Source organism: Anas platyrhynchos, chromosome 23 (assembly GCF_047663525.1).
Source record: "Anas platyrhynchos isolate ZD024472 breed Pekin duck chromosome 23, IASCAAS_PekinDuck_T2T, whole genome shotgun sequence".
Taxonomy (NCBI): Eukaryota; Metazoa; Chordata; class Aves; order Anseriformes; family Anatidae; genus Anas; species Anas platyrhynchos.
The window spans coordinates 7,023,162-7,046,738 of record NC_092609.1 but is presented as its reverse complement, the minus strand read 5'-3'; the positions used below and the strand labels follow the sequence as shown (position 1 = coordinate 7,046,738).

Below are 23,577 nucleotides of genomic sequence, written 5' to 3'. Positions count from 1 at the left end.
GTGTAGCAGTTTTTACAGTGAAAGACAACACAGTAGAGTTTTAAAAAGCATTCAGTAAACGGGCTGAACATTGTCTAGTAAGATTAGAAAAAGAGGGTTATTGAATCTAAATCATTTGAATGTTTTGAAGTGTTTTATTGTAGTTCTACACAGACCAGCAATACTCATTTTAATCTATGGATCTGGGAGTCAACAAAAATCGATGCTAATAAAATACACCAATGACAAGAGTGATGAAGGTGCGAATTGTAAGGTCAAAATGGTAACCCAGAGCAGCCTCAGCAGCCATTTAGGTAGGGTTCCTCTAAACAAAGTACATCCTAATACAAGCAAACAGAGTAGAATTGGTGTCCATTCAGCAAGCAGTGAATGAAAGCCTTATGGGCATGAAGAGCAATCAACTGACTACGTGGTAACACCAAATTTTGGCAAAAGCTCAGTGCTCTTGGATGTTTAAAGAAAAAAAGCGTTTTGAATTTAATCTACAAGCTATGAAGAAGCTGTACAAAAAAAACAAACATGCATATATCCCACTTATGAAAAGGAAGGCACAGAAAGAACTCCATTGTAGTCTGTAAGTAATTTAAGGGTGCTTTAAACATAACAGAAACAAATGACTAGAAAAAAAGTGCTCCTTCAAATTTGTACTCAGCTGCATCTTCTGGTTTTTACCCATTCACACCTGGACAAAGCTACCAAGGAAAACACAGGTTGTCAACTTCACTGTTTTCAAATAAACATCAGGTGCTCTTCCAGAAGGTATTTTGTCAGCCACAGGTCTTGTGCATGAGATATTTTAATGAAAATACAATGATATAAAACATGTCTTATTAGATGGCCTAAGAGTTCACTTCAACCACAGGCTCCAAGCTTAAATAAACTCTTTCCAAAAGCTAAAGAAAATATTTTACCTTTGTTTCCTCTGACTTCTGCTTGGCAGTCTTCATAAGCTGCTTGATGCCCGACAGGACCTCTACAAGTCCTGGCTTCTTCTTTGGGGTTTTTAATGGCTGCTCGATGGCTGATCCAACGTTGACTGACTCCAGCTTCTCATCTGGTGTTTTCCTTTTACTTTCCAATTTCACCTGAGAGGCTTGTTTCTCTGCACTTAATGATACGCTGTCCACATCGAGATCTTCTTCCAGCATAGCTATTCCTTCTGGAATTCTGGAGTACATTATTTCAAATATAGACTTTGGAGATTCCTCCTCTCTCATCAAATCTGAGATGTCATGACAATCCAGTATCTCTCCTGAAGAATCTGGAGTATTTAATGGTGACACCATCATCTCTCCTGAAATAAACAGTAGGTTTATCTAATTTGGCAAACAAACTAAGCAGGAAATCCAAACATTCCAATCGCTGTATAACTAAGTAAAAAATGGATTCAATCAGCCAAAGCTTTCTACAAGCTAAATCCAAAACTGTGTTTCAGCAATTGGTTTGGTAATTAGCAAGAAGGCAATTAGCTCCTACAAGGCACAGCATACGTTAAAAAAATTAAGCCTAAAAAACCTTGATGATTTTTTATTTAATCTGATAAAAATCATTAGTATTACTACTCTGAATATTGGATAATTCATTCTTGATTTTTGTTGGTGATTCACTAGATGCTCACTTTTGCTAAATTCTTAGTAAAACAGAATTTAAAGAATTCTGAGTTATTCAGGAACACGACTGATATGCAAAGTCATATGCAAAAGACAGAAAAAAAAAGCTAAGGATCATCTTAACACAAATCTTCCTAATCTGACATTTTTCTTAAGTAGAATCTTTGCAAAATTCTACAGCATAACCACTCCCTGCCGTAAGATTTTGTCATTGAATCTAGATGTATCCCCTGACAATTGATTAAAGGATTGCCATGCTTCAACACAAGGTTTGCCTGAAACAATACTTCAGCATTTAGAAGTTCGATATAAAACTGAATGAATAAAAAAATAACACCTACCAAAAAAAATAACTGGAACTACTGGAAAATGTCCTCCAATACATGATAAAAAAAAAATCAATGGTTGCAAGATGCTTTATCTCTACACTAAGTCTGCCTAGCATTAGGCTATGCACTATCAGTGAGTTGCAGACACAGCTACCCCAAAGTATACTTTAATAATTTCTTTCCAATTAACAACCATACCAGATTCTTCAGGAGTACGCAGTTCAGAAGTGTCCATTGTCGTGCACGGTGGTGTAAGATCACTGTCACGAACAGTGCTTGAAGGTGATGTTTCTCCACTTGTATTTTCTGGAGTTTTAAACATCTCAGCCAGCCCTATAAATTATATTCAGAAAAATGAGCACTTGTTTCGGAAAAAAAAAAAAAAAAAAGTGCACAGTTGGCAGAACCAGTAACAGGTTTTAAAAATCTCACAACGTACCTGTGAAGCTTTCATCCATATTCAAGTTTTGTTTCAAGATTGGATTTTTCACTACTTTAAGGACCTGTCCAGCTATTCTACCAGTGGTAGAGTGCGCTCTGCCTACAACTACTGTAGCAGGAGATTCTGCATGACCTGTGCTAAAATGACCTTTTATTTTTCTTTCTGGAGGAAAAAAAGGAAAAAAATAAATAAATAAATAAATAAAAATTAGGACACAAAGATCCCTTTTATTTAAAACCTAGCCAGAATCACTCAAGAGATTCCACAAATTTATTGGTCGTGTTTAGCTAATACAGACTGCTGGGCATACAGAAGTGGTTAAATTGCAGCTACTTTAAAGGGCTGATTCGTTGTGAAATGCAGCTCATATATTCGTTTAAGATTTGAGTGACTACGCTCAATGAGCATCTGAGACAAGTTTTCTTAGCTTTCAGAAACGCTCAGGGATTATCCTGAGAGTCTTTCAGTCTTACTCCTTTCCACCTGCATAGAATCCTTTAGGTTGGGAAAGACCTTCACCATCATCCAACGACCAACCTCACCACCACGTAAAGTGGTTAAACCGGAACAGAACCTCTTTCAAACAGCACTACAGCTTCAACTACAGACAAGGGACAAATACTTACTCCATCCACCCAACACAATTAGTTATTTAGATACATTCTTAAGATGTTTTGAATTAATACATTTCAGTAAATTCAAGTAGATTTACACGCTGTGAGAAAGACACCAATACCCATTTAACATCTTGCCAAAATCTCAAACTTCCAGCTTCTGCAGTTAAATGCCAACAAGCTGTTTCAAGGTTAAGCAAACCCCCAAACCTTAAAAAGAAGTAAAACAAATACCTTTGGTGACTGTGTTGTCTTCTTCATTGGTCTTCGTTTTGGGGCACGTTTTTTAACGGCCTTTGCCTGTGGTCTTGCAACACCCAATTTTACCACTTCTGCCCAAGATTTCGCAACTACGAAGCAAAACAGACACAATAACCTTAACTGGCAGCTGTGTAAACAGGACTTCACAGCTATTTATGATTCCAAAGGATTTGCTGTAGTCAGAAATCACAATTTCAAGCTGAATCTTAACGAGTGTCCAAGCATCCAGTACGAGCGTCCAAGCATCCAGTACAAGTGTCCAAGCATCCAGTACGTTTCTACAACAAAAAGCGTCATACAGTTCCAGAATCTGTGCTAAGTGCTGACCTCACTCTGTCCTCACTCTCTGCTCGAGTTCAAAAAGCATTTGGACAGTGCTCTCAGACATGTGGTCTGATTTTCTGGGCGGTCATTTAAGGACCCAGGAGTTAAACTTGATGATCATTGTGGGTTCCTTCCAATTCAGGATATTCTGCGATTCTGTGAAATATTTTCCTCATTACAAATTTGCCATAAGCCTTTCAGTCTTGCACTTTATTTTACCTGAATTTTTCCTTAACAGAATGTAAGGTTTAACAGCAAAAAAATGTTTTTTTTTTTTTTTTTTTTGTTTTTTTGTTTTTGTTTGTTTTTTTTTTTGCTTTTTTGTTTTTTTTTTTGTTTGTTTGTTTTTTGTTTGTTTTAAGTGAAACATATCCAGCATTAACCAGGAAGGCCTGTGATTTTATCTCACCATATAATAGGACTATCACTGAGACACTGCACACAGACACTGCACACAGCATGTTATTCACAACTTTAAAATGATTCTACAAAAAACGAAGATAGCAAAGAATAATAAATTGCCAGATGAATGTTGATATTGATGGGAAATTTTAAATTTGACTTTGAAAGAGTCAAATTGATATAATTTGTTTTCATAAATTAAAGACATCTCATCTTTAAGTGTTTTCATAAAGATTAAATTTTCAAGAACCAGATTCCCTCTCAATTTTTCCAGTGGTATCAAAACTATTTTGACCAACATTTGAATTTGAATGTTCAACAATTAAAATATTTGTGTCTCAATGGTTATCATCCATGATGTCTGCCATACACCCAACACTTACAGGCAGTCCAGTCTACAACTGACAGTGTGTGAACTGGCTAGGGAAAAAGGCATAAAGAAACTAAGCTGAATACAGGTAAAATGCATGTTTTCACCAACAAAAATTATTGAACTGAAATTGTATCAGTTATATACTACTCCAAATTGAGGGACTTGGAAGATCAATACCGCAATTAACCTAACAAACAGAACCTTACTTAATGACTTTAATTCACGTGAAAGATTCACCCCACTGCCATTCCTCCCTCATTCTGTCCTCCTGGTGAGGCCAGGAGTGTCCCGAGAGCACATAGAAGTGTGCCCAAAGGGAATTGCTGATTTTGGAGGCACAAGGTGCCTATGGGGCCAGGTCGGGAGCTGGGCTGGGATGAGCTCCATCAGGCAGCCGGACCAGGCCCGTTTCCAGCGTGGCGGACGAGCAGCCTTTGCCCTGAAACTCAAAAGTCAAACTCTGTCGCTGACTTCCCTTATTAAAATGGGAGCGTGGTTGAGAGGGGCCATCTCTTGCCTGGGGATGCCAGTCTTTCCCTGTAGTTAATGGAAAGAAGGAGGCTTCTCTAGAGGGCGAAGGCGAGCTGAAACCTCAGCTGGAGTGCCCTGGAGGTACTGCTGTGTCTCCACTGCCTACACAGGGATCTTGGGAGGCAGGTCTCCGGGTGATCAAATTAGTCTTTGTGTCTGCCTCATTCCCTAATTGTCAGTAGATATCCCAACTAGTGAACAATGTACAGCATAACAAAGGAGGCACACATATAAAAAGGAGCAGAATTAGCCTGCGCTAATTGGTGGGCCTGACTTTGCTGACAGGAACCAGGCAGTTAAGAGGAGGGCTAGGAAGTAATTCACTAACTAAAATACACCTCAGAACACAGTAGTAAAATGATTTTATCTTGGTAATTTGACAGACTGGAACAGCAACAGATGAAAGTTTTTCATTTGTTTGTTTTAACCTGGCCCAGCTACCAGGTCAGACTGCTAGAAGTCTCGGCTGTTGATGTAAATGAGTTGAAGGCTTTGACTTGAAACTTGTTCTCGGTGGGTCCGATTAAAGTGAATTTGGCCCTCGTTTTACATGTGATTTCTGACAAAATGATCTGTCTGACCCTCCTACAGGGTGTTATCATTGTCCTTTATTTAAAAATAGGTCATTTGGAGCTTTATGTACGTACGCAAAATATTAAGTACAAAATTCACACAACTTCCACAGTTGGCTGGCTTGCAGAATATTTCTCTCAAACAAAACCAAGGATTTAACACTTTGCCTTACTTTGCCTTAGTAAATGTGCTTTTAGCTTGTTAAGAAAAGCCCAATCTTTAAATATAATTTAAAGCTCTAATTAGTTGATTTTAGGCAATTTTTTTTTGACATTTTAATGGCAAGGATACCTGGATTTTTTCTGGTATTCATGAAGATATTTGATAAAAAGGTAGATGCAACTCTCTCTGAAAATAGCAAAAAAACAAGTTCATGGGATCTTTTCTAAGCCATACAGTAGCCATTTAGATTTTCTTATATGCTTTCAAAGCTATCCAGGAGCCTGGTAAAGGCTCTTAATTGCAGAACTTCCCAATTTCTACTCCACTAGCACTTCTTTAACTAGGTCTTTTCCTCCAAAATACGATCCTGTCACTGAAGGAAATAATACTGAGGAAATGAAATATGGAAGTTAAATATTAACTTTTTTTTCCCTTTTTAGAGAAAAAAAATAAATAAATATATATATATACTTTTCAGATGGCTGCAAGTCTGAGCAGTCCTTTCATCTCCCACTCTCAATGGCAAAAGATGCATTTCTAGAAATGGCACGCAAGTTTTATGGTTAATAAAATAGTTTATTGCGCCATTATTGTTAAGAAGTTTTTCTTGCAATGGAAAAGCATTCAGGTACACACTAAAACAACACCAATCCCACAGAATATTGTGTTTGTTCAAGCATTCAAACTTGATTAAACTTCTCTTTCAAAGTACTGCTGCATCACAGTTCAGTGAGCCCAAATCTCTCCTAATGCTTGGACACTTCTGATAAAGGATTTGTGTCAGGAACGTGTTTTAAAGTGCTGTTCTGAAGTCGGAATAGTTCTAGACAGAGATATTCAACTTCCTGCTAGGGAGAGGTGCTCAAATTAAGCATAAGAAGGTACTTGTATCTACCCTGAGTACCATAAAAAGCTATCAGATGACCCAATATAACTGACAGTTAAAATTCTACTTCTACATCACCTTCTTCCAGTGTATTGCCTCCCCAAATTTGAGCCCTTCAAGTGCACATACAAGCGCAAGTCACAAGCCTCAGAATATTCACTAACTGAGTTTTGGAGATGCAAGTAACCCCAAAGGCTTTTTTTTTTTTTTTTTTTTTTTTTTAAAAGAAGGGTGCAAGTTCCACCTGTTTCAGTTTTATTTTGTTTGTTTGTTTTCTTTTGTTTTTTCTTCCTCCCCTGAGGACAAACCATAAATTCTATCCTAAAGAAGCAAGAAAGGAAGCTGAAATAAGAATCTATGGAGATGACATCCTCAAAGATCATCAATTACCTGATATCTTTTAATCTTTGAGAATTGGCTCCATCAGATCTCAGCCTTTGGGAAATTATCGAACCTGATAGTGTTTACAACTCAGCATCAAGGTTAACAACTACAATCACACTGTTCTCTCAAAATAGCATTGCACCTTAGTGTCAAGTCAGGAGAGGAATGCCATGGAAAGATACAAATTAAAAGATGGAAAATTCAAACCAATACAGGTTTTCTTGTAATTAAGCAGCTGATCTTGTTATCAAGAAACTTTTTTGAGCTATGAACTCACAGTAGTCAGAAAGGATATTGGATATGAAAGAGAAAGTCAAGAGTAAATGACATATCTCTATATAAACTATACCATTGATTACAGTACAGGTTTGAAATATTAAAATCTAATGTCAGGATTATTTTTTTATTTTTTTATTTTTGGAAGATTGCTTAGAAAATATGAATACCGAGTTAACTAAACGCTCAGCCTTACAGCGAATATTTTAGTTACCCATTTTAATAAAATGTGACCAGGCTCTTAAACAAAAATAGAATAATAAAAAATAATAATAAAATGGACTGCATATTTACTATCTTACTGTATCCATGTAAAATGTTATTTAAAATTTTATTTAAAAGCCTTTCTGGAGAGTATATATTATACCATTACTGAAAATTATATTATCTTTACATACTTGCAGGTATTTATGGAATGTTCTTGTTTCTTTTGGACAGATAAAATATATATATGTGTTTTTGCCTTTCAAAATATAGTTTTCAAATATATTGAACCCAAAAAAAGTCTGATGCACTGTCAGGCACCTCAATTTCTTATACGTCTCCCTAGTTTGGTATAAAGGAAACAGTCTGCTGATGAAAAGAAAGGCAGCTGTGATATTCTTTCTTATGTTTATTTTACCTGGCCATGGATATTCACCACCACTCTTCACCAACATTATTTAGTACTCATTCTCTACTGTTCTACTGTCTAAATATCTCTCTCCTCCTTAAAATATATTTATAAATGTAAAAATATATAGACACATACAGAGAAAACTATGAATCCAAATAAAGGCATGAGTAACTGTAAACATATTTTTATGAATTCCTGGAAGCTACATTTATTATATAAAACAAACAAACAAACAAACAAAAACACAAACACAGAATTAAAGTCAACTTTATTTTATTTACTATTGTCAAACAAAAACTTTCTAGGGCAAGACATTAAAAGAAGTGAGGCATATATAGAAACTTAATTACATTCTTTCAAAATCCATAGTCAAAACATCCTAGTTCAATGGACACATAGCACATTATGTGGTGTACAAAAGTTTTACTGCAGATAAAGACATTATGGCGACATCTGCCTGGCACTTTAACACCTCCTTATATTAAAAATTACATACACCTTATATTAAAAATTACATACACTTCCAATGCTAAGGATCAGCTGTTTCTCCACCTTATGTTTTCAGTCTATGCCTCTTGAAAAATGCAGAAATATTTCTTTAAGTGAAAGCCAAACAGTATTTGGAAATAAATAAATAAATACATAAGTAAATGAAGTCTTTGCTATGATCACTTACAGTTCATACCTGGGGACAGAAAAGGACACTGTAAAGTCACATCCCAAAGGTAAATAAATCAAGGTAGTGATGGAGTTATAAATACCTCCACATAGGATATTTTACAATTTGTATTGAAAATAAGCATTACAGAATTTCTGAGTTTCTCTTAAATTATTTTTGTGTCACTTTCTTTCAGAAGTTCTGCATAGGTACCCTTGTTTTTCCCTTGAATATTTACCTAGCATAAGACTCAGAATATTTTAGCTTGAGACTCAGACCATTTTAGAAGATATTTTCGTGTAATAAAAGAATTGCAATTTGCATTCTTTAAGGACACCACCACCTTCCAGAAACACATTAAATGAAGCAGAATGAAATCGAAGTAGGGCAGTTTGGGAATTATTTTCAGCTGTGTTGCAGCTCTGAAGGGCTCTTTCAAGTTAGGCATTCAATTTAGGCAAAAATACCTGGCTTCTTGTAGAGTTTATAACCTAAAGGCTATTGATTTGGCAGTATCAAAGTCGGTGAAGATTCCTGGAAGGAGCTGAGTGTCGGTGTACACTCAGGAGATGACCAATGACACAAGACATGGGATGACAACCGCACATTTATATTTGCCATCAAAATTTTTGAGAAAATAGTTAACTTGAGACTCCTAGCTATACTTGAGAGCAAATTGCAAGATATTTATGCGTACTATGTTACAGAAAATAATCCTATGACACATTTTTCCTTGTGGGGCTGTGAGTCTCACGAGATGAAGGTTGACCACCTTCTGTCCCCCTGAACTACTGTAATGGTACAGATCTGGTCAACATGCCTAGGGATGGATACCATTCTTTACTCATGTTTAGCTTGTACTAAATAGTAATATAAAAGTAGAAAATAAATTAGTTCACTGCCACAGAGATATTAAATGTATATCAAGTATTAATTATGCATTTAGTATGTTCAGAAATTGGTAACTCAGCTCTGAAAAATATATATAAGTGTATAACTTTGATAACTTTATATGCATACTTTACATATACATAGAAAGTCACAAACTAGGAGCAAACAAAAAATGAGATATCAGACAGAATCACTGGAGACAAAAATATATATATTAATTAGAATCAGAAAATATGCCTGTGTTCAGCTCTATTTCTCAATAAGGCTATAACGTTTGCATACGTATGGTTCACTGGAGCTTGTTCTCACTGTAGGTGTGTTGGTAGGACTTTGCTTTCCTCTGAGATTCTACAACTAAAGTAGGTTATTTTTTCCCATTCTGTGTTAAACAGACACATAATTTACTTCAAACCACTGTTACCATTGCTCCCCGAAATGATGTGCATAGGCTGCTGATCTTTAAAACTTGTTAAAATACATGTATATACATATATATATACATGTATATCAGTTTACTAGTTTTGAAGAGACAGACTTCAAAACAAATCAGAGACACCAAATACTTGAGTTTAAAATCCTGTATAAAACCTTTAACGTGACCTGTAGAATTACCAATTCTGCTGCATGAAAGTCACAGATACTGTCTTAAAACAAGAGTGTGGACTCTTTCTGCTGGTGTCAGTTAGGACGAGACTGGTTTTTAGAATAAAAGCAAGGACAAAACTAACAATCATCTTTAGAAGGGAATTTCTTGCACTGCCCCAAAAGGCCATTAGGACCTCTTTTGCTAAGCGAGGCCCCATTTCTGTAGTATCTCAGCAGACAGAGTCAGCTGCTCTTTATGGACTATTATTTACTTATTAATTAGATATTTCAAGTCAATTTACTTAGTCTGAGCATTAGCTGCTCTACAGAAAACAACCACAGAGCAGTTACTTTCCTGTGGATCGCAGCCCCAATTAATAAGCCCGAGTGGCTGAATGGGGAGCAAGCTCAGGCCCTGTGTGGCAGTGGGGTTAAGCAGTCACAGCCCAGCTTCTGGCACGCTTCGTTAGCCCCCGCTCATCAGCAGTCACGTGCTGACCACAGCTGAAGTGGTGGGATGTGTGATACCCTAATGCAGTGTGCCAGGTGCTATGAAAAATGATTTGCTCCTAGCGGCGCTATCTAGTTAAGGGTGTTCTCTCAGTTCTTTTGAAGTGGTTTGTGAAAAGGAGCCGAGAATCCCCCCTCCTGCTTCTTTCAAGAACTTTGTTTGGAAAAAAAAAGAATATTGCCCTGTTAGGAAAGCCTTAATTAGGTTTTATCCAATGAGTCAAGAGTAACATTTATGCAGAACAGCTTTTGTGTGGTGAATGTCTTGTTTGCACAACCTGTGACACTCAACAAACCCAAACAAAATGCCCCTTTGCTCATCTCGCTGACGAGCTCTTCACTTTGCACAGCTTGGCACAGAGGCCAAGATGCCCTCTTATATCCTAGTTGCAGCTACTGAATGGAAAACAAGGCAGCTCCTTCAATGCAGTGATGGAAACTTGGCAAGTGTTCTTCCTCTACCCTCACAACTCCGTGCCTCTGCCCAAAGCTTTCATCTCCTCTGGTATGGAGGCCGCCTCACTATCGAACACGTACTAGCTAAATTAGGGAAGATGGAATGATCCCTTATCATTAAGGCTGTGTGTAATGCAATTAAAATGGAGCATTTTCTCACAGCACAAGAGTTCAGCCCTGTTCTCATTCTAAAAAAAAAAATAAAATAAAAAATAAAAATTGGGGTGTGCCTCAGGACTTTGATTTGTTAGAAATTACTGCCTTGAATAATTATGGGATGATATTAAAGACTGAAATGACAGAGAAAGAGCAACTTAGAGGCACTTGCTTCTCTTACATAACTGCAAGAACAAAAAATACAGGTTGGAACACGGAAGACAGCAAGGCTGTGAAGCTGACCTAGAAGGGTACTTATATCATGAGCTTCCAGAGGTCAAAGCGCTGCTGTTATTTCCTCTTTCTACCCACATTGCATAGGGAAAGCTACTAAGCCAAATGACAAATTGATCCCAAGCACATCACCTTCAAGGGGTTACAAATGCCAAGCTGCTTTGTCCTGTTTCTCTTCTGAATCTGTTGGTGGCTATCACCAGGTTTCTTTGGAAAACAACCAAACCAACCAAAAGGGATACTTCTAAGCAGCAGCCAGTAGGGGCCGACACAGGATTAGGTTCGTGAAGATGGCTTTGTGAAGTCTCCCTGTTGCAGTTAAGGAGACTGAGTCACAAACAGAGCAGGAGAAAATGAGTGCAAGGAAACTGGAGTTGATCAACATGCAAGGACTTCATATGGATCCAGTAAAATCGGTAAAATTCTGTAAAACTCCAAGGTCACTAGTCTAGACCTACTGCTTGAGTTGTTGCTGAGACAAGAAGCATGAAGCTACATGTCCTGGAATTTGGGATGATCATAAATCCTGCACCACAGAGCCAATTAAACATCTTGGGTGAAGATACTCCTCTCATTTCAGAGGCTGCAACCTAAGCTGGTGGAAGCAACCCCTCACTCCTCTTGTGGTAACACTTTGAAAACACGGATTTCACAAATCAGAACTTGCCCAAAGGGCCATTCATCTTCTCCAAAAGAAGCCCTAAGAAAAACATCAGAAAATAAACTCTATCTGTCCTTCCATAGAAATCTATTACTCCTCCTAGACTATATGAAAATGTAGGTTCTTAACTGGGGTTTTAAAAATGCATAGATACCTGAGCTGAATTTTTTTTTTTTTTTTTTTTTTTTTTTTTTTTTTTTTTGCATTTCATAGAGGAACAGAAAGCTACCACCCTTTGAGATGTGTGCACGCCAACATTATCCACAGGCCGCAGACACTGACCTCTAGAAAATATTCTCCAAACCACATTCAGTACTCCACATCAGCTGCAGCTCTGAAAAGGGCAACATCGCAACCTCATACGCTCACTGCTCCTCTTCCCAGTGCTCACCTCCCTTTACAAGCACTGCACAGCGTGGCCATGTTTACAAGAGAATTGCCTGAATTTCAGAGGCACCCACATTACACTTCCAAAAATTATGGCATTTGGCTAAAAAAATTAAATATGGTTGTAAGAGGACAGTAGTAATTACATCTTTAATTATTCCTAAGAACACAAAACACTTAAGTCCTAAATTGTTTACAAATTTAACGGCTTACAAACCCGTACTTCTCAGTAATTTTTTTTTTTTTTTAAATAGCATTTTCATTCATAGTAGTTCTACTAATAAATCTATAGTTTTTAAAAGAATATTTACAGAACTTTAATGAAAAAATAAGACTTAAGCACATAAAATTTAAGCAGAAAATAGCTTACAATTACACTGGCAGTAAAGTAACATGGCTTCCTGGCTACTGTACTCATTACCATAAAAAAGGGGATAAATACGAGCATAAAAGATTTATTTTTCTACCTGCCATTCTGCACAAGCATCGCATGGTATAGGAACCACTATATGTATCTACTAAAACAGGCGGCATCATATCTGTAAACATATTAAGAAAAGTACTTAGATAATATCATCAGCGATAGCTTTACAAAATCTGAACTTAAAATCTGAGTGTAAGTCAAGTCACATTAAAAATTCCAATGTCATTTACAGAATCATTCTAAAAACTGGCTCTTTAACTGTTAAGACTATTTTCTTGTTCTTGCACTTGCTCTTGTGCTTGATCTTGTTGTCCTGTTCGTCCCTCCAGCAGTCTGAGTTGTCTTCACATTGCCTTCAAGTTTTTCTTCAGTTTTGTTTCTTTTCCCTTTTTTGGGTGATCCGTTTTCATCATTCTCTATTCGTAGACAGAAATATTAAATGGAAATTTATATCATAAATCAAGCATTTTATAGAAAGTCAATCTTCAGTTCCATTGTTTTTGAAGGGAGATGTCCCTAATGACTACGTTCCAAAGCTTACATCTATGAGTTCAACAAACCAGTTACAAAACCCACACTTCTGCACATCCAATATCCTTTAAAATAGGTCCCCAAGGACATACAGCTATTTCTGAAAGTAGGTTAACATTAATGAGAGCACCAAAACCAATTAGCTATTATTTTAGCTAAAAATTCTTCTACTGATATGTAAAACTAAAACATATCTAACACTGAAGAAAAAAACAGCAAAAATGAATGTACAGCAACTAATTTATTGTCCAGCTAGAACTGCAAAGTCAGGCTTGTAGTTGTAACAAACACACTGGACGCTTCTGGAAGAATCCACATGGCACAGACCAGTGAAGCTGCTCCAAGAGATGAGCATCGACCCAAGCACCACCACTAAAATCCATGTGGGGAAAAAGGACCTCCCCCCAAAAGAAACTATTCAGACCGGTAGAAAAGCACTGGGAGAGATCAGTCCTTTGGGAGGTGCATGTAGCAGTGTCAAGAAGTGAAAACTAGCAGAAGTGTGAAGTCAATAAACCAAGAGGGGAACCTGCCACAATAGATGTACGTGTTACGTTTGGATAAGCACATGTAACAGATAAAGAGATGAAGAGAAATGAAACGAGAGCATGGCCAAATCACAACAGGATTAATGCACATAACCTGCCAGAAAATTCTTTGTGCATCTGTAAAGATTCATTACTTCCATTTTATTATATTTATTTGACGATAATTTCTTATTACAACGTGGTATCTTTAAAATTTTATCACATCCAGCTGAAAGGTTTAGGGAATATTTCAAGTGTCTGAAGCTAGAGCTCTATTGGCTTGGGGAAAATAAAACTGAAAAACGGGAAAAGTGAGAGACATGTGGAACTTCTGCTGTCATTTGAGCTCAAATACAGCTCCAAGTCCTTCTAGCACCAACTTCATTACAGCACGGATAAGTTGTACAAGCTACCCAAAACCTGGACATACAAAAGCAGGAGCTTAGATGGTATTTAGGAGAAAACAAGCACAGACAATGGGTGCTACAAATGTAAATATCATGCTATGCTCATAACCACCTGTAAGTTAGTTAATTGCTGTTATTTAACCTGCAAGTTACGGATTGAGACAGCAGAAGAGCATGAGAGCATTTGAATAACTCAGCAGAAGAGGAATACAGCTGTCAGATGCCATACAATCAATCCATTCTGCTTTGGAGAAACATCTGGTTTGTACAGGATAACCTAGCCCCTTCTTTACTTACCTCTCTTTGCTACATTAAAGACCCACTCTCTATTTACATTAGACTATGGCAGCCAACAGTAATAACCTGTACAAAATTCTAGACTTAGCTATATGTAGAAAATAGAAATATTTTTTTTTCCTCACCTGATTTTGATTTTTTAGGTGGTACATCATCTGCTGGCAACAGACATTTTCTTCTGCGAGAAGTGGAAGTTGTCTGTTGGGTAGGGTTAACCTCTTTTCCTTTTCCAGACTGATTACTTTCTTCAGAACCAGTGGGTATCAAACACTGCATTTCCGAAATGTTGCCGTTTTCAGGCAAGTTGCCATTGTCACGAAGAGAAGTAGCTGCCTCTGGTTTGAATTGTACATTTTTCCTCTTATTTCTCAGTTGCCTTTGTTTTTCCTGGGATGAGTTATTTTCCAGAGCTGTACCTTCACCTTCCTTAAGGATTCCGTTTTGACCTCTGTCTTCAGGCAAGACAAGCTTTTCCCTGAGAAAGGTTGAACTAGTTTCTTCAGATTTGGAAGGAACTATTTTCCTTCTGCCTGCCTTCGATGGATTTTCTTTTCCTGATTGGGTTACTTCCAAAAGTATACCCTGTTGCTCTTTGGGAGTTTCATTCTTACCATCTTCTGGCAAACCTTGAAGTGAACTAGAACTAACAGCCAGTGAAGTGATACTACTCTTTTTCCCTGAGTACCCTTTTGAAAGGTCAATTTTTTCTTCGGAAGAGGGTTTTTCAGAAATCATTTGTTTAGCTTTCCTATGATTATTATTTCTGCTACTTTCTTTTGATAAGTTACGTTTTCCCCGAGCAGGAGTAGAACTTGTGGCTTCTAATAATATGGCAGCTTCATTCCTTCTGCCTCTTTTTGGTTGATCTTTTAGACTTGAAACAACTGCTCCTAACGGAACATTTTGATCTTTAAGAGCCTCTTCTTTACCGTTATCTGCTGGCAAACCACGTTTTCTTCTAAGAGAAATGGAATTAGTTGTGTGTGACACTGGAGGAGTTTCTTTCCTTCTGCCCCTTCCTAATGGCTTTGCTTTTGCACAGGACACCGATTCCAAAAGCACGTTTTGTTCTTCATTAGTACTCTCCTCTTTGTCATCAGTTTCTGACAAGCCACGTTTTCTCCGGAGAGAAGCTGAACTTTTTGCCTCTGCTGCTAGATCAATCTCTTTTCTTTTGTCCCTTGCTGATGCATTTGCTTTTGCCTGTGTTCGATTCTCTTGCAGGATTTCAGTTTGCTTTGGTTCATTTGCTTCCTGCTCATTTCTTGTCTGCTTTTGATGTCTATGAGCAATGCCATCACTGTTTAGAGCAGTTACCAATGTGTCAGCTGTGTTGTTCTGGTCTTTCATTACTTGGTGTGCCTGCTTGACACAACTAGAGGCTGAAGACTCTTTGGGAGAAGATTCCTCTGTTTCTGACTTACATTTAAGCATAAGATCTAGGCTGTTTACATCCTGGGCAAATTCATCAGCCTTCTTCTCTGAAGAGTCTTTTTTCCCTCTCCTGCTTCTAGTTCTGTTTGCTTCTTGTTTGAATTCCAAGTTGAGAACAGTTACTGGCATTTTATCTGTCTCTCCAGAAGGTGATTCTGACTTTAATCTTTGAGATGCCTTTGTAGTATTTTCCTGAGCATTTTCCGCTTCATCTCCCAGAGATACTTTCCTCTCATTTTTGGTGGGTGATTTTGTTTCCGTAATGGTTTCATTTGAAGTCTCCTTGGCTTTCTGAACATTCTGTGTATTTTCAAGTGCCATCCCGCACATGTCTGGTTTTACTTCTGCTGGTTGTTTTCTAGCATTTCTTGAAGACTTACCTCTTTTTTCTGTTACCTTTACTTCAAGTTCAGTTCTGTTTCCAGATGCTTCTGTGGGGGCAGTCTCAGAAGTCTGCTCATCACCTTGTAGTAATTTTGCTGATTGGTGTTTACGAAGTTTCCTTGTCGTCCCATGAAGTTCCTCTGAAGGAGCTTGTTCAACCTGTTCATTCCTAGCTCTTCTTTGTCTTTTGGGTGGAAGCAGTGCTTCTGTGTTTTCTATTTTTTTCATTCCTCTAGACCTCTTCTGATGCAATAGAAGAATTTCTTCTCTGTCTTCTACACTACCTTTGTCAGATGCGTTTTCAGATTTTTTTAAATCGGTTTGCAGTTGGTGATTTTCATCCTGAGTGCTACTAGATACGCCTTCTGTCTTTCTGCTTTGATCATCTTCAGTTACAGATGTGCTACTGATATCATACTCCTGCAAAGCCTGTTTCCTATTTGCAGGATCTTTTTGTAGCACTGAAGAATCTTTTTCAGAAGACTCAAGATCCTCACTAGGATGTTTTAACTCCTTAGGTTCCTTAGTTTTACCTCTTCTTGGTCTTCGAGTATCAACCTGCGTTTCCACAAGTGAAACGGTTTCAACTGTTTTCTCAACAGGATGCTTTGAAACAATTTCTTTTTCCATGCAAAGATTTGTTCTCCTTCCTCTTCCTGTATTTTTAGCTACTGAAGTTGAAGTACTGATCTCTCCCATCTCTTCTTGGATGCTCTTTTTCTCCAGACCTTGCAATTCTTTTGAATTTAAATCCTTTTCACACTGCTTTGTTGAAGGTGGATGTACAGTCTTCCTTGGTCTGCCCCTTGTTAGTCTCTGGGTAGAGTGGTCTTCACTAGTTGACAACTTTTGTTGAGAATCTTTATCTTGTGAAGTATTTCCTTTGTCTTCTAAAACAGTTTTATTCCCCCCTACAAAGTTTGTCATATAGAAAAGAGCACAAACAAAAGTTACACATTACTATGCCCGATCAAAGTATCTCTTGAGTTTTCATTTTCCCAGTAAAGTGGTCTTGCTCAAATGAATTTATTTAATTTTAAAAAGTAACAGGGATTTAAACAGACTCCTAGAATAAAACCCAGTTTAGTACACAGAGTTATTTGTTTTATTTGACAGGTAGCACTCAAGCTTTAAGATATATTTTGAAAGTCTTTGCAAATAAAGGTGATTTTAAGTGGATACCTTAGCAACAGGTGATTTTTTGTTTGTTTGTTTTTTACACTGGTATGTTTGGAGATGCCACCGTTATTACATCAAACTACTACACCATTTTTTAAACACCAATAGAATGCCAACACTGGTTTGTGTTACAGATTACTGCTCAAATTCCCTGAGATATTTGCTCCTTCCATACTATATAATTTGGAATTTTTACAACACGTTGAAACTTCCTAACAACACACACAGTCCTGCATATTCATTATTACTCTAGTTAAAATAAAAGTGTTTGTACTTACCATACTCACGACTGCCATTAGTACAAGCAGTTACAGCATCTTCCTGCTTAGGATCCATAACATTTTCTGACCTGACCTAAGGAAATAAGCAATAATCAATACTTTTGTGTGTGTCTGACAGGACAAGAAATAGTTAACTAATAGAAAATTGGGAGTGAAACAGTTGAAAAAAGTCCTGCCAAATACTTTATGAGAAAATGAAGCCAACTTCGTTTGCTAACTGCATCATATATTTGGTACTACCACAAAATTGAACTTAATACTTGTTATCTGAGCTAGTGTAGCAGTTTTTACAGTGAAAGACAACACAGTAGAGTTTTAAAAAGCATTCAGTAAACGGGCTGAACATTGTCTAGTAAGATTAGAAAAAGAGGGTTATTGAATCTAAATCATTTGAATGTTTTGAAGTGTTTTATTGTAGTTCTACACAGACCAGCAATACTCATTTTAATCTATGGATCTGGGAGTCAACAAAAATCGATGCTAATAAAATACACCAATGACAAGAGTGATGAAGGTGCGAATTGTAAGGTCAAAATGGTAACCCAGAGCAGCCTCAGCAGCCATTTAGGTAGGGTTCCTCTAAACAAAGTACATCCTAATACAAGCAAACAGAGTAGAATTGGTGTCCATTCAGCAAGCAGTGAATGAAAGCCTTATGGGCATGAAGAGCAATCAACTGACTACGTGGTAACACCAAATTTTGGCAAAAGCTCAGTGCTCTTGGATGTTTAAAGAAAAAAAGCGTTTTGAATTTAATCTACAAGCTATGAAGAAGCTGTACAAAAAAAACAAACATGCATATATCCCACTTATGAAAAGGAAGGCACAGAAAGAACTCCATTGTAGTCTGTAAGTAATTTAAGGGTGCTTTAAACATAACAGAAACAAATGACTAGAAAAAAAGTGCTCCTTCAAATTTGTACTCAGCTGCATCTTCTGGTTTTTACCCATTCACACCTGGACAAAGCTACCAAGGAAAACACAGGTTGTCAACTTCACTGTTTTCAAATAAACATCAGGTGCTCTTCCAGAAGGTATTTTGTCAGCCACAGGTCTTGTGCATGAGATATTTTAATGAAAATACAATGATATAAAACATGTCTTATTAGATGGCCTAAGAGTTCACTTCAACCACAGGCTCCAAGCTTAAATAAACTCTTTCCAAAAGCTAAAGAAAATATTTTACCTTTGTTTCCTCTGACTTCTGCTTGGCAGTCTTCATAAGCTGCTTGATGCCCGACAGGACCTCTACAAGTCCTGGCTTCTTCTTTGGGGTTTTTAATGGCTGCTCGATGGCTGATCCAACGTTGACTGACTCCAGCTTCTCATCTGGTGTTTTCCTTTTACTTTCCAATTTCACCTGAGAGGCTTGTTTCTCTGCACTTAATGATACGCTGTCCACATCGAGATCTTCTTCCAGCATAGCTATTCCTTCTGGAATTCTGGAGTACATTATTTCAAATATAGACTTTGGAGATTCCTCCTCTCTCATCAAATCTGAGATGTCATGACAATCCAGTATCTCTCCTGAAGAATCTGGAGTATTTAATGGTGACACCATCATCTCTCCTGAAATAAACAGTAGGTTTATCTAATTTGGCAAACAAACTAAGCAGGAAATCCAAACATTCCAATCGCTGTATAACTAAGTAAAAAATGGATTCAATCAGCCAAAGCTTTCTACAAGCTAAATCCAAAACTGTGTTTCAGCAATTGGTTTGGTAATTAGCAAGAAGGCAATTAGCTCCTACAAGGCACAGCATACGTTAAAAAAATTAAGCCTAAAAAACCTTGATGATTTTTTATTTAATCTGATAAAAATCATTAGTATTACTACTCTGAATATTGGATAATTCATTCTTGATTTTTGTTGGTGATTCACTAGATGCTCACTTTTGCTAAATTCTTAGTAAAACAGAATTTAAAGAATTCTGAGTTATTCAGGAACACGACTGATATGCAAAGTCATATGCAAAAGACAGAAAAAAAAAGCTAAGGATCATCTTAACACAAATCTTCCTAATCTGACATTTTTCTTAAGTAGAATCTTTGCAAAATTCTACAGCATAACCACTCCCTGCCGTAAGATTTTGTCATTGAATCTAGATGTATCCCCTGACAATTGATTAAAGGATTGCCATGCTTCAACACAAGGTTTGCCTGAAACAATACTTCAGCATTTAGAAGTTCGATATAAAACTGAATGAATAAAAAAATAACACCTACCAAAAAAAATAACTGGAACTACTGGAAAATGTCCTCCAATACATGATAAAAAAAAAATCAATGGTTGCAAGATGCTTTATCTCTACACTAAGTCTGCCTAGCATTAGGCTATGCACTATCAGTGAGTTGCAGACACAGCTACCCCAAAGTATACTTTAATAATTTCTTTCCAATTAACAACCATACCAGATTCTTCAGGAGTACGCAGTTCAGAAGTGTCCATTGTCGTGCACGGTGGTGTAAGATCACTGTCACGAACAGTGCTTGAAGGTGATGTTTTTCCACTTGTATTTTCTGGAGTTTTAAACATCTCAGCCAGCCCTATAAATTATATTCAGAAAAATGAGCACTTGTTTCGGAAAAAAAAAAAAAAAAAAGTGCACAGTTGGCAGAACCAGTAACAGGTTTTAAAAATCTCACAACGTACCTGTGAAGCTTTCATCCATATTCAAGTTTTGTTTCAAGATTGGATTTTTCACCACTTTAAGGACCTGTCCAGCTATTCTACCAGTGGTAGAGTGCGCTCTGCCTACAACTACTGTAGCAGGAGATTCTGCATGACCTGTGCTAAAATGACCTTTTATTTTTCTTTCTGGAGGAAAAAAAGGAAAAAAATAAATAAATAAATAAATAAAAATTAGGACACAAAGATCCCTTTTATTTAAAACCTAGCCAGAATCACTCAAGAGATTCCACAAATTTATTGGTCGTGTTTAGCTAATACAGACTGCTGGGCATACAGAAGTGGTTAAATTGCAGCTACTTTAAAGGGCTGATTCGCTGTGAAATGCAGCTCATATATTCGTTTAAGATTTGAGTGACTACGCTCAATGAGCATCTGAGACAAGTTTTCTTAGCTTTCAGAAACGCTCAGGGATTATCCTGAGAGTCTTTCAGTCTTACTCCTTTCCACCTGCATAGAATCCTTTAGGTTGGGAAAGACCTTCACCATCATCCAACGACCAACCTCACCACCACGTAAAGTGGTTAAACCGGAACAGAACCTCTTTCAAACAGCACTACAGCTTCAACTACAGACAAGGGACGAATACTTACTCCATCCACCCAACACAATTAGTTATTTAGATACATTCTTAAGATGTTTTGAATTAATACATTTCAGTAAATTCAAGTAGATTTACACGCTGTGAGAAAGACACCAATACCCATTTAACATCTTGCCAAAATCTCAAACTTCCAGCTTCTGCAGTTAAATGCCAACAAGCTGTTTCAAGGTTAAGCAAACCCCCAAACCTTAAAAAGAAGTAAAACAAATACCTTTGGTGACTGTGTTGTCTTCTTCATTGGTCTTCGTTTTGGGGCACGTTTTTTAACGGCCTTTGCCTGTGGTCTTGCAACACCCAATTTTACCACTTCTGCCCAAGATTTCGCAACTACGAAGCAAAACAGACACAATAACCTTAACTGGCAGCTGTGTAAACAGGACTTCACAGCTATTTATGATTCCAAAGGATTTGCTGTAGTCAGAAATCACAATTTCAAGCTGAATCTTAACGAGTGTCCAAGCATCCAGTACGAGCGTCCAAGCATCCAGTACAAGTGTCCAAGCATCCAGTACGTTTCTACAACAAAAAGCGTCATACAGTTCCAGAATCTGTGCTAAGTGCTGACCTCACTCTGTCCTCACTCTCTGCTCGAGTTCAAAAAGCATTTGGACAGTGCTCTCAGACATGTGGTCTGATTTTCTGGGCGGTCATTTAAGGACCCAGGAGTTAAACTTGATGATCATTGTGGGTTCCTTCCAATTCAGGATATTCTGCGATTCTGTGAAATATTTTCCTCATTACAAATTTGCCATAAGCCTTTCAGTCTTGCACTTTATTGTACCTGAATTTTTCCTTAACAGAATGTAAGGTTTAACAGCAAAAAAATGTTTTTTTTTTGTTTTTGTTTTTTGTTTTTTTTTTTTTGTTTGTTTGTTTTTTGTTTTTTTTTTAAGTGAAACATATCCAGGATTAACCAGGAAGGCCTGTGATTTTATCTCACCATATAATAGGACTATCACTGAGACACTGCACACAGACACTGCACACAGCGTGTTATTCACAACTTTAAAATGATTCTACAAAAAACGAAGATAGCAAAGAATAATAAATTGCCAGATGAATGTTGATATTGATGGGAAATTTTAAATTTGAAAGAGTCAAATTGATATAATTTGTTTTCATAAATTAAAGACATCTCATCTTTAAGTGTTTTCATAAAGATTAAATTTTCAAGAACCAGATTCCCTCTCAATTTTTCCAGTGGTATCAAAACTATTTTGACCAACATTTGAATTTGAATGTTCAACAATTAAAATATTTGTGTCTCAATGGTTATCATCCATGATGTCTGCCATACACCCAACACTTACAGGCAGTCCAGTCTACAACTGACAGTGTGTGAACTGGCTAGGGAAAAAGGCATAAAGAAACTAAGCTGAATACAGGTAAAATGCATGTTTTCACCAACAAAAATTATTGAACTGAAATTGTATCAGTTATATACTACTCCAAATTGAGGGACTTGGAGGATCAATACCGCAATTAACCTAACAAACAGAACCTTAATTCTACCATTTTTCAGTTTCTGAGTATTAGGATTTGCGTTCTAAATACCTTGTTATAAATCTAGTTGCTAAAGCGATGGATAAGTGTGAGAACATAAAATTTTGCAATTCTCAGATGATTCAAAAAAAAAAAAAATCCCACAAACCATCAGAATATACACCGATCATTTGGTGGTCTCAGAATAAAACTAATAATAGGACTACTTCAGTTTTGTAGCTGTTTTTTAAAGCAGTAGAAATCATATTAAAATTAACTGCTGAAACAAACCTAGTAAGTTGGCAGTAGAGGCACCGCTTCTTCTTTTTGAACTGATAACTGCTACAGCACCACTCCTCCTCTTCATGGGAGTCTTCATACTACGTCGTGAACTTCTTGTTAAGTTGTTAGGTGTTGCCATTGAGGTTTTATCATCTTGGCTAACACCATTAGATTTAGGTGTTTTCTCTAGGGCACCATTTTTCTCCCCTGTATTCATATCTTTTGCAACACCGTTCTGCTCTTCTGCAATTGGTGATGGTGTTGTGATGTGCGAAACAGAGAAACGCCCTTTTGTGTAAGGTGCTGGAGAGCCTGTAGGAAGCTGCGGTGTTGCTTTTCCAGAGTCAGGGGAAGAGGCAGCTGGGGGCGTCTGGGCTGGCAATTTTTCTGGTGACATTTTTTCTTTTTGCAAACATACAGAAAGTTCTTGGTAGAAAAAAAAATAACAAAAAATTACTGTGCAAAGCTAAACTACAAGTGTTCTTTTCTATCTCTGAAAGTAAATGCAATAGTATAAAATAGCATCAGATCAGTTGAAAAAGTCTTAGATGTTACTCTCTAAGAAGAAAGCAAATTGGCAACAACTTTTAAATTTCAAAAGCCTCCAATGGCCTGTGCAAATCCAACTGAACAAATTAACTTTGTTACTCTAGTTTATTCAAAACAGTCTTATTCCCATAAAGTGCACTACAGGCTTTCACTAGCTTAAATCAGCAGCTGAATGTTTTCAGACTT

General features: G+C 37.1%; 1 protein-coding gene across 1 annotated transcript in view; it reads right to left on the bottom strand.

Moving 5' to 3' along the window:
* The window catches only part of LOC139999309 (uncharacterized), a 38,995-nt gene that overhangs the window by 5,529 nt on the left and 9,889 nt on the right, over nt 1–23,577 (bottom strand). The window contains 12 exon segments of the mRNA XM_072027092.1: nt 912–1,261; nt 2,138–2,245; nt 2,855–2,957; nt 3,230–3,345; nt 14,633–14,842; nt 14,924–15,214; nt 16,610–16,883; nt 18,972–19,354; nt 20,198–20,332; nt 20,439–20,609; nt 21,289–21,405; nt 22,852–23,283. Coding sequence (XP_071883193.1) covers nt 912–1,261; nt 2,138–2,245; nt 2,855–2,957; nt 3,230–3,345; nt 14,633–14,842; nt 14,924–15,214; nt 16,610–16,883; nt 18,972–19,354; nt 20,198–20,332; nt 20,439–20,609; nt 21,289–21,405; nt 22,852–23,283 — 2,690 coding nt within the window.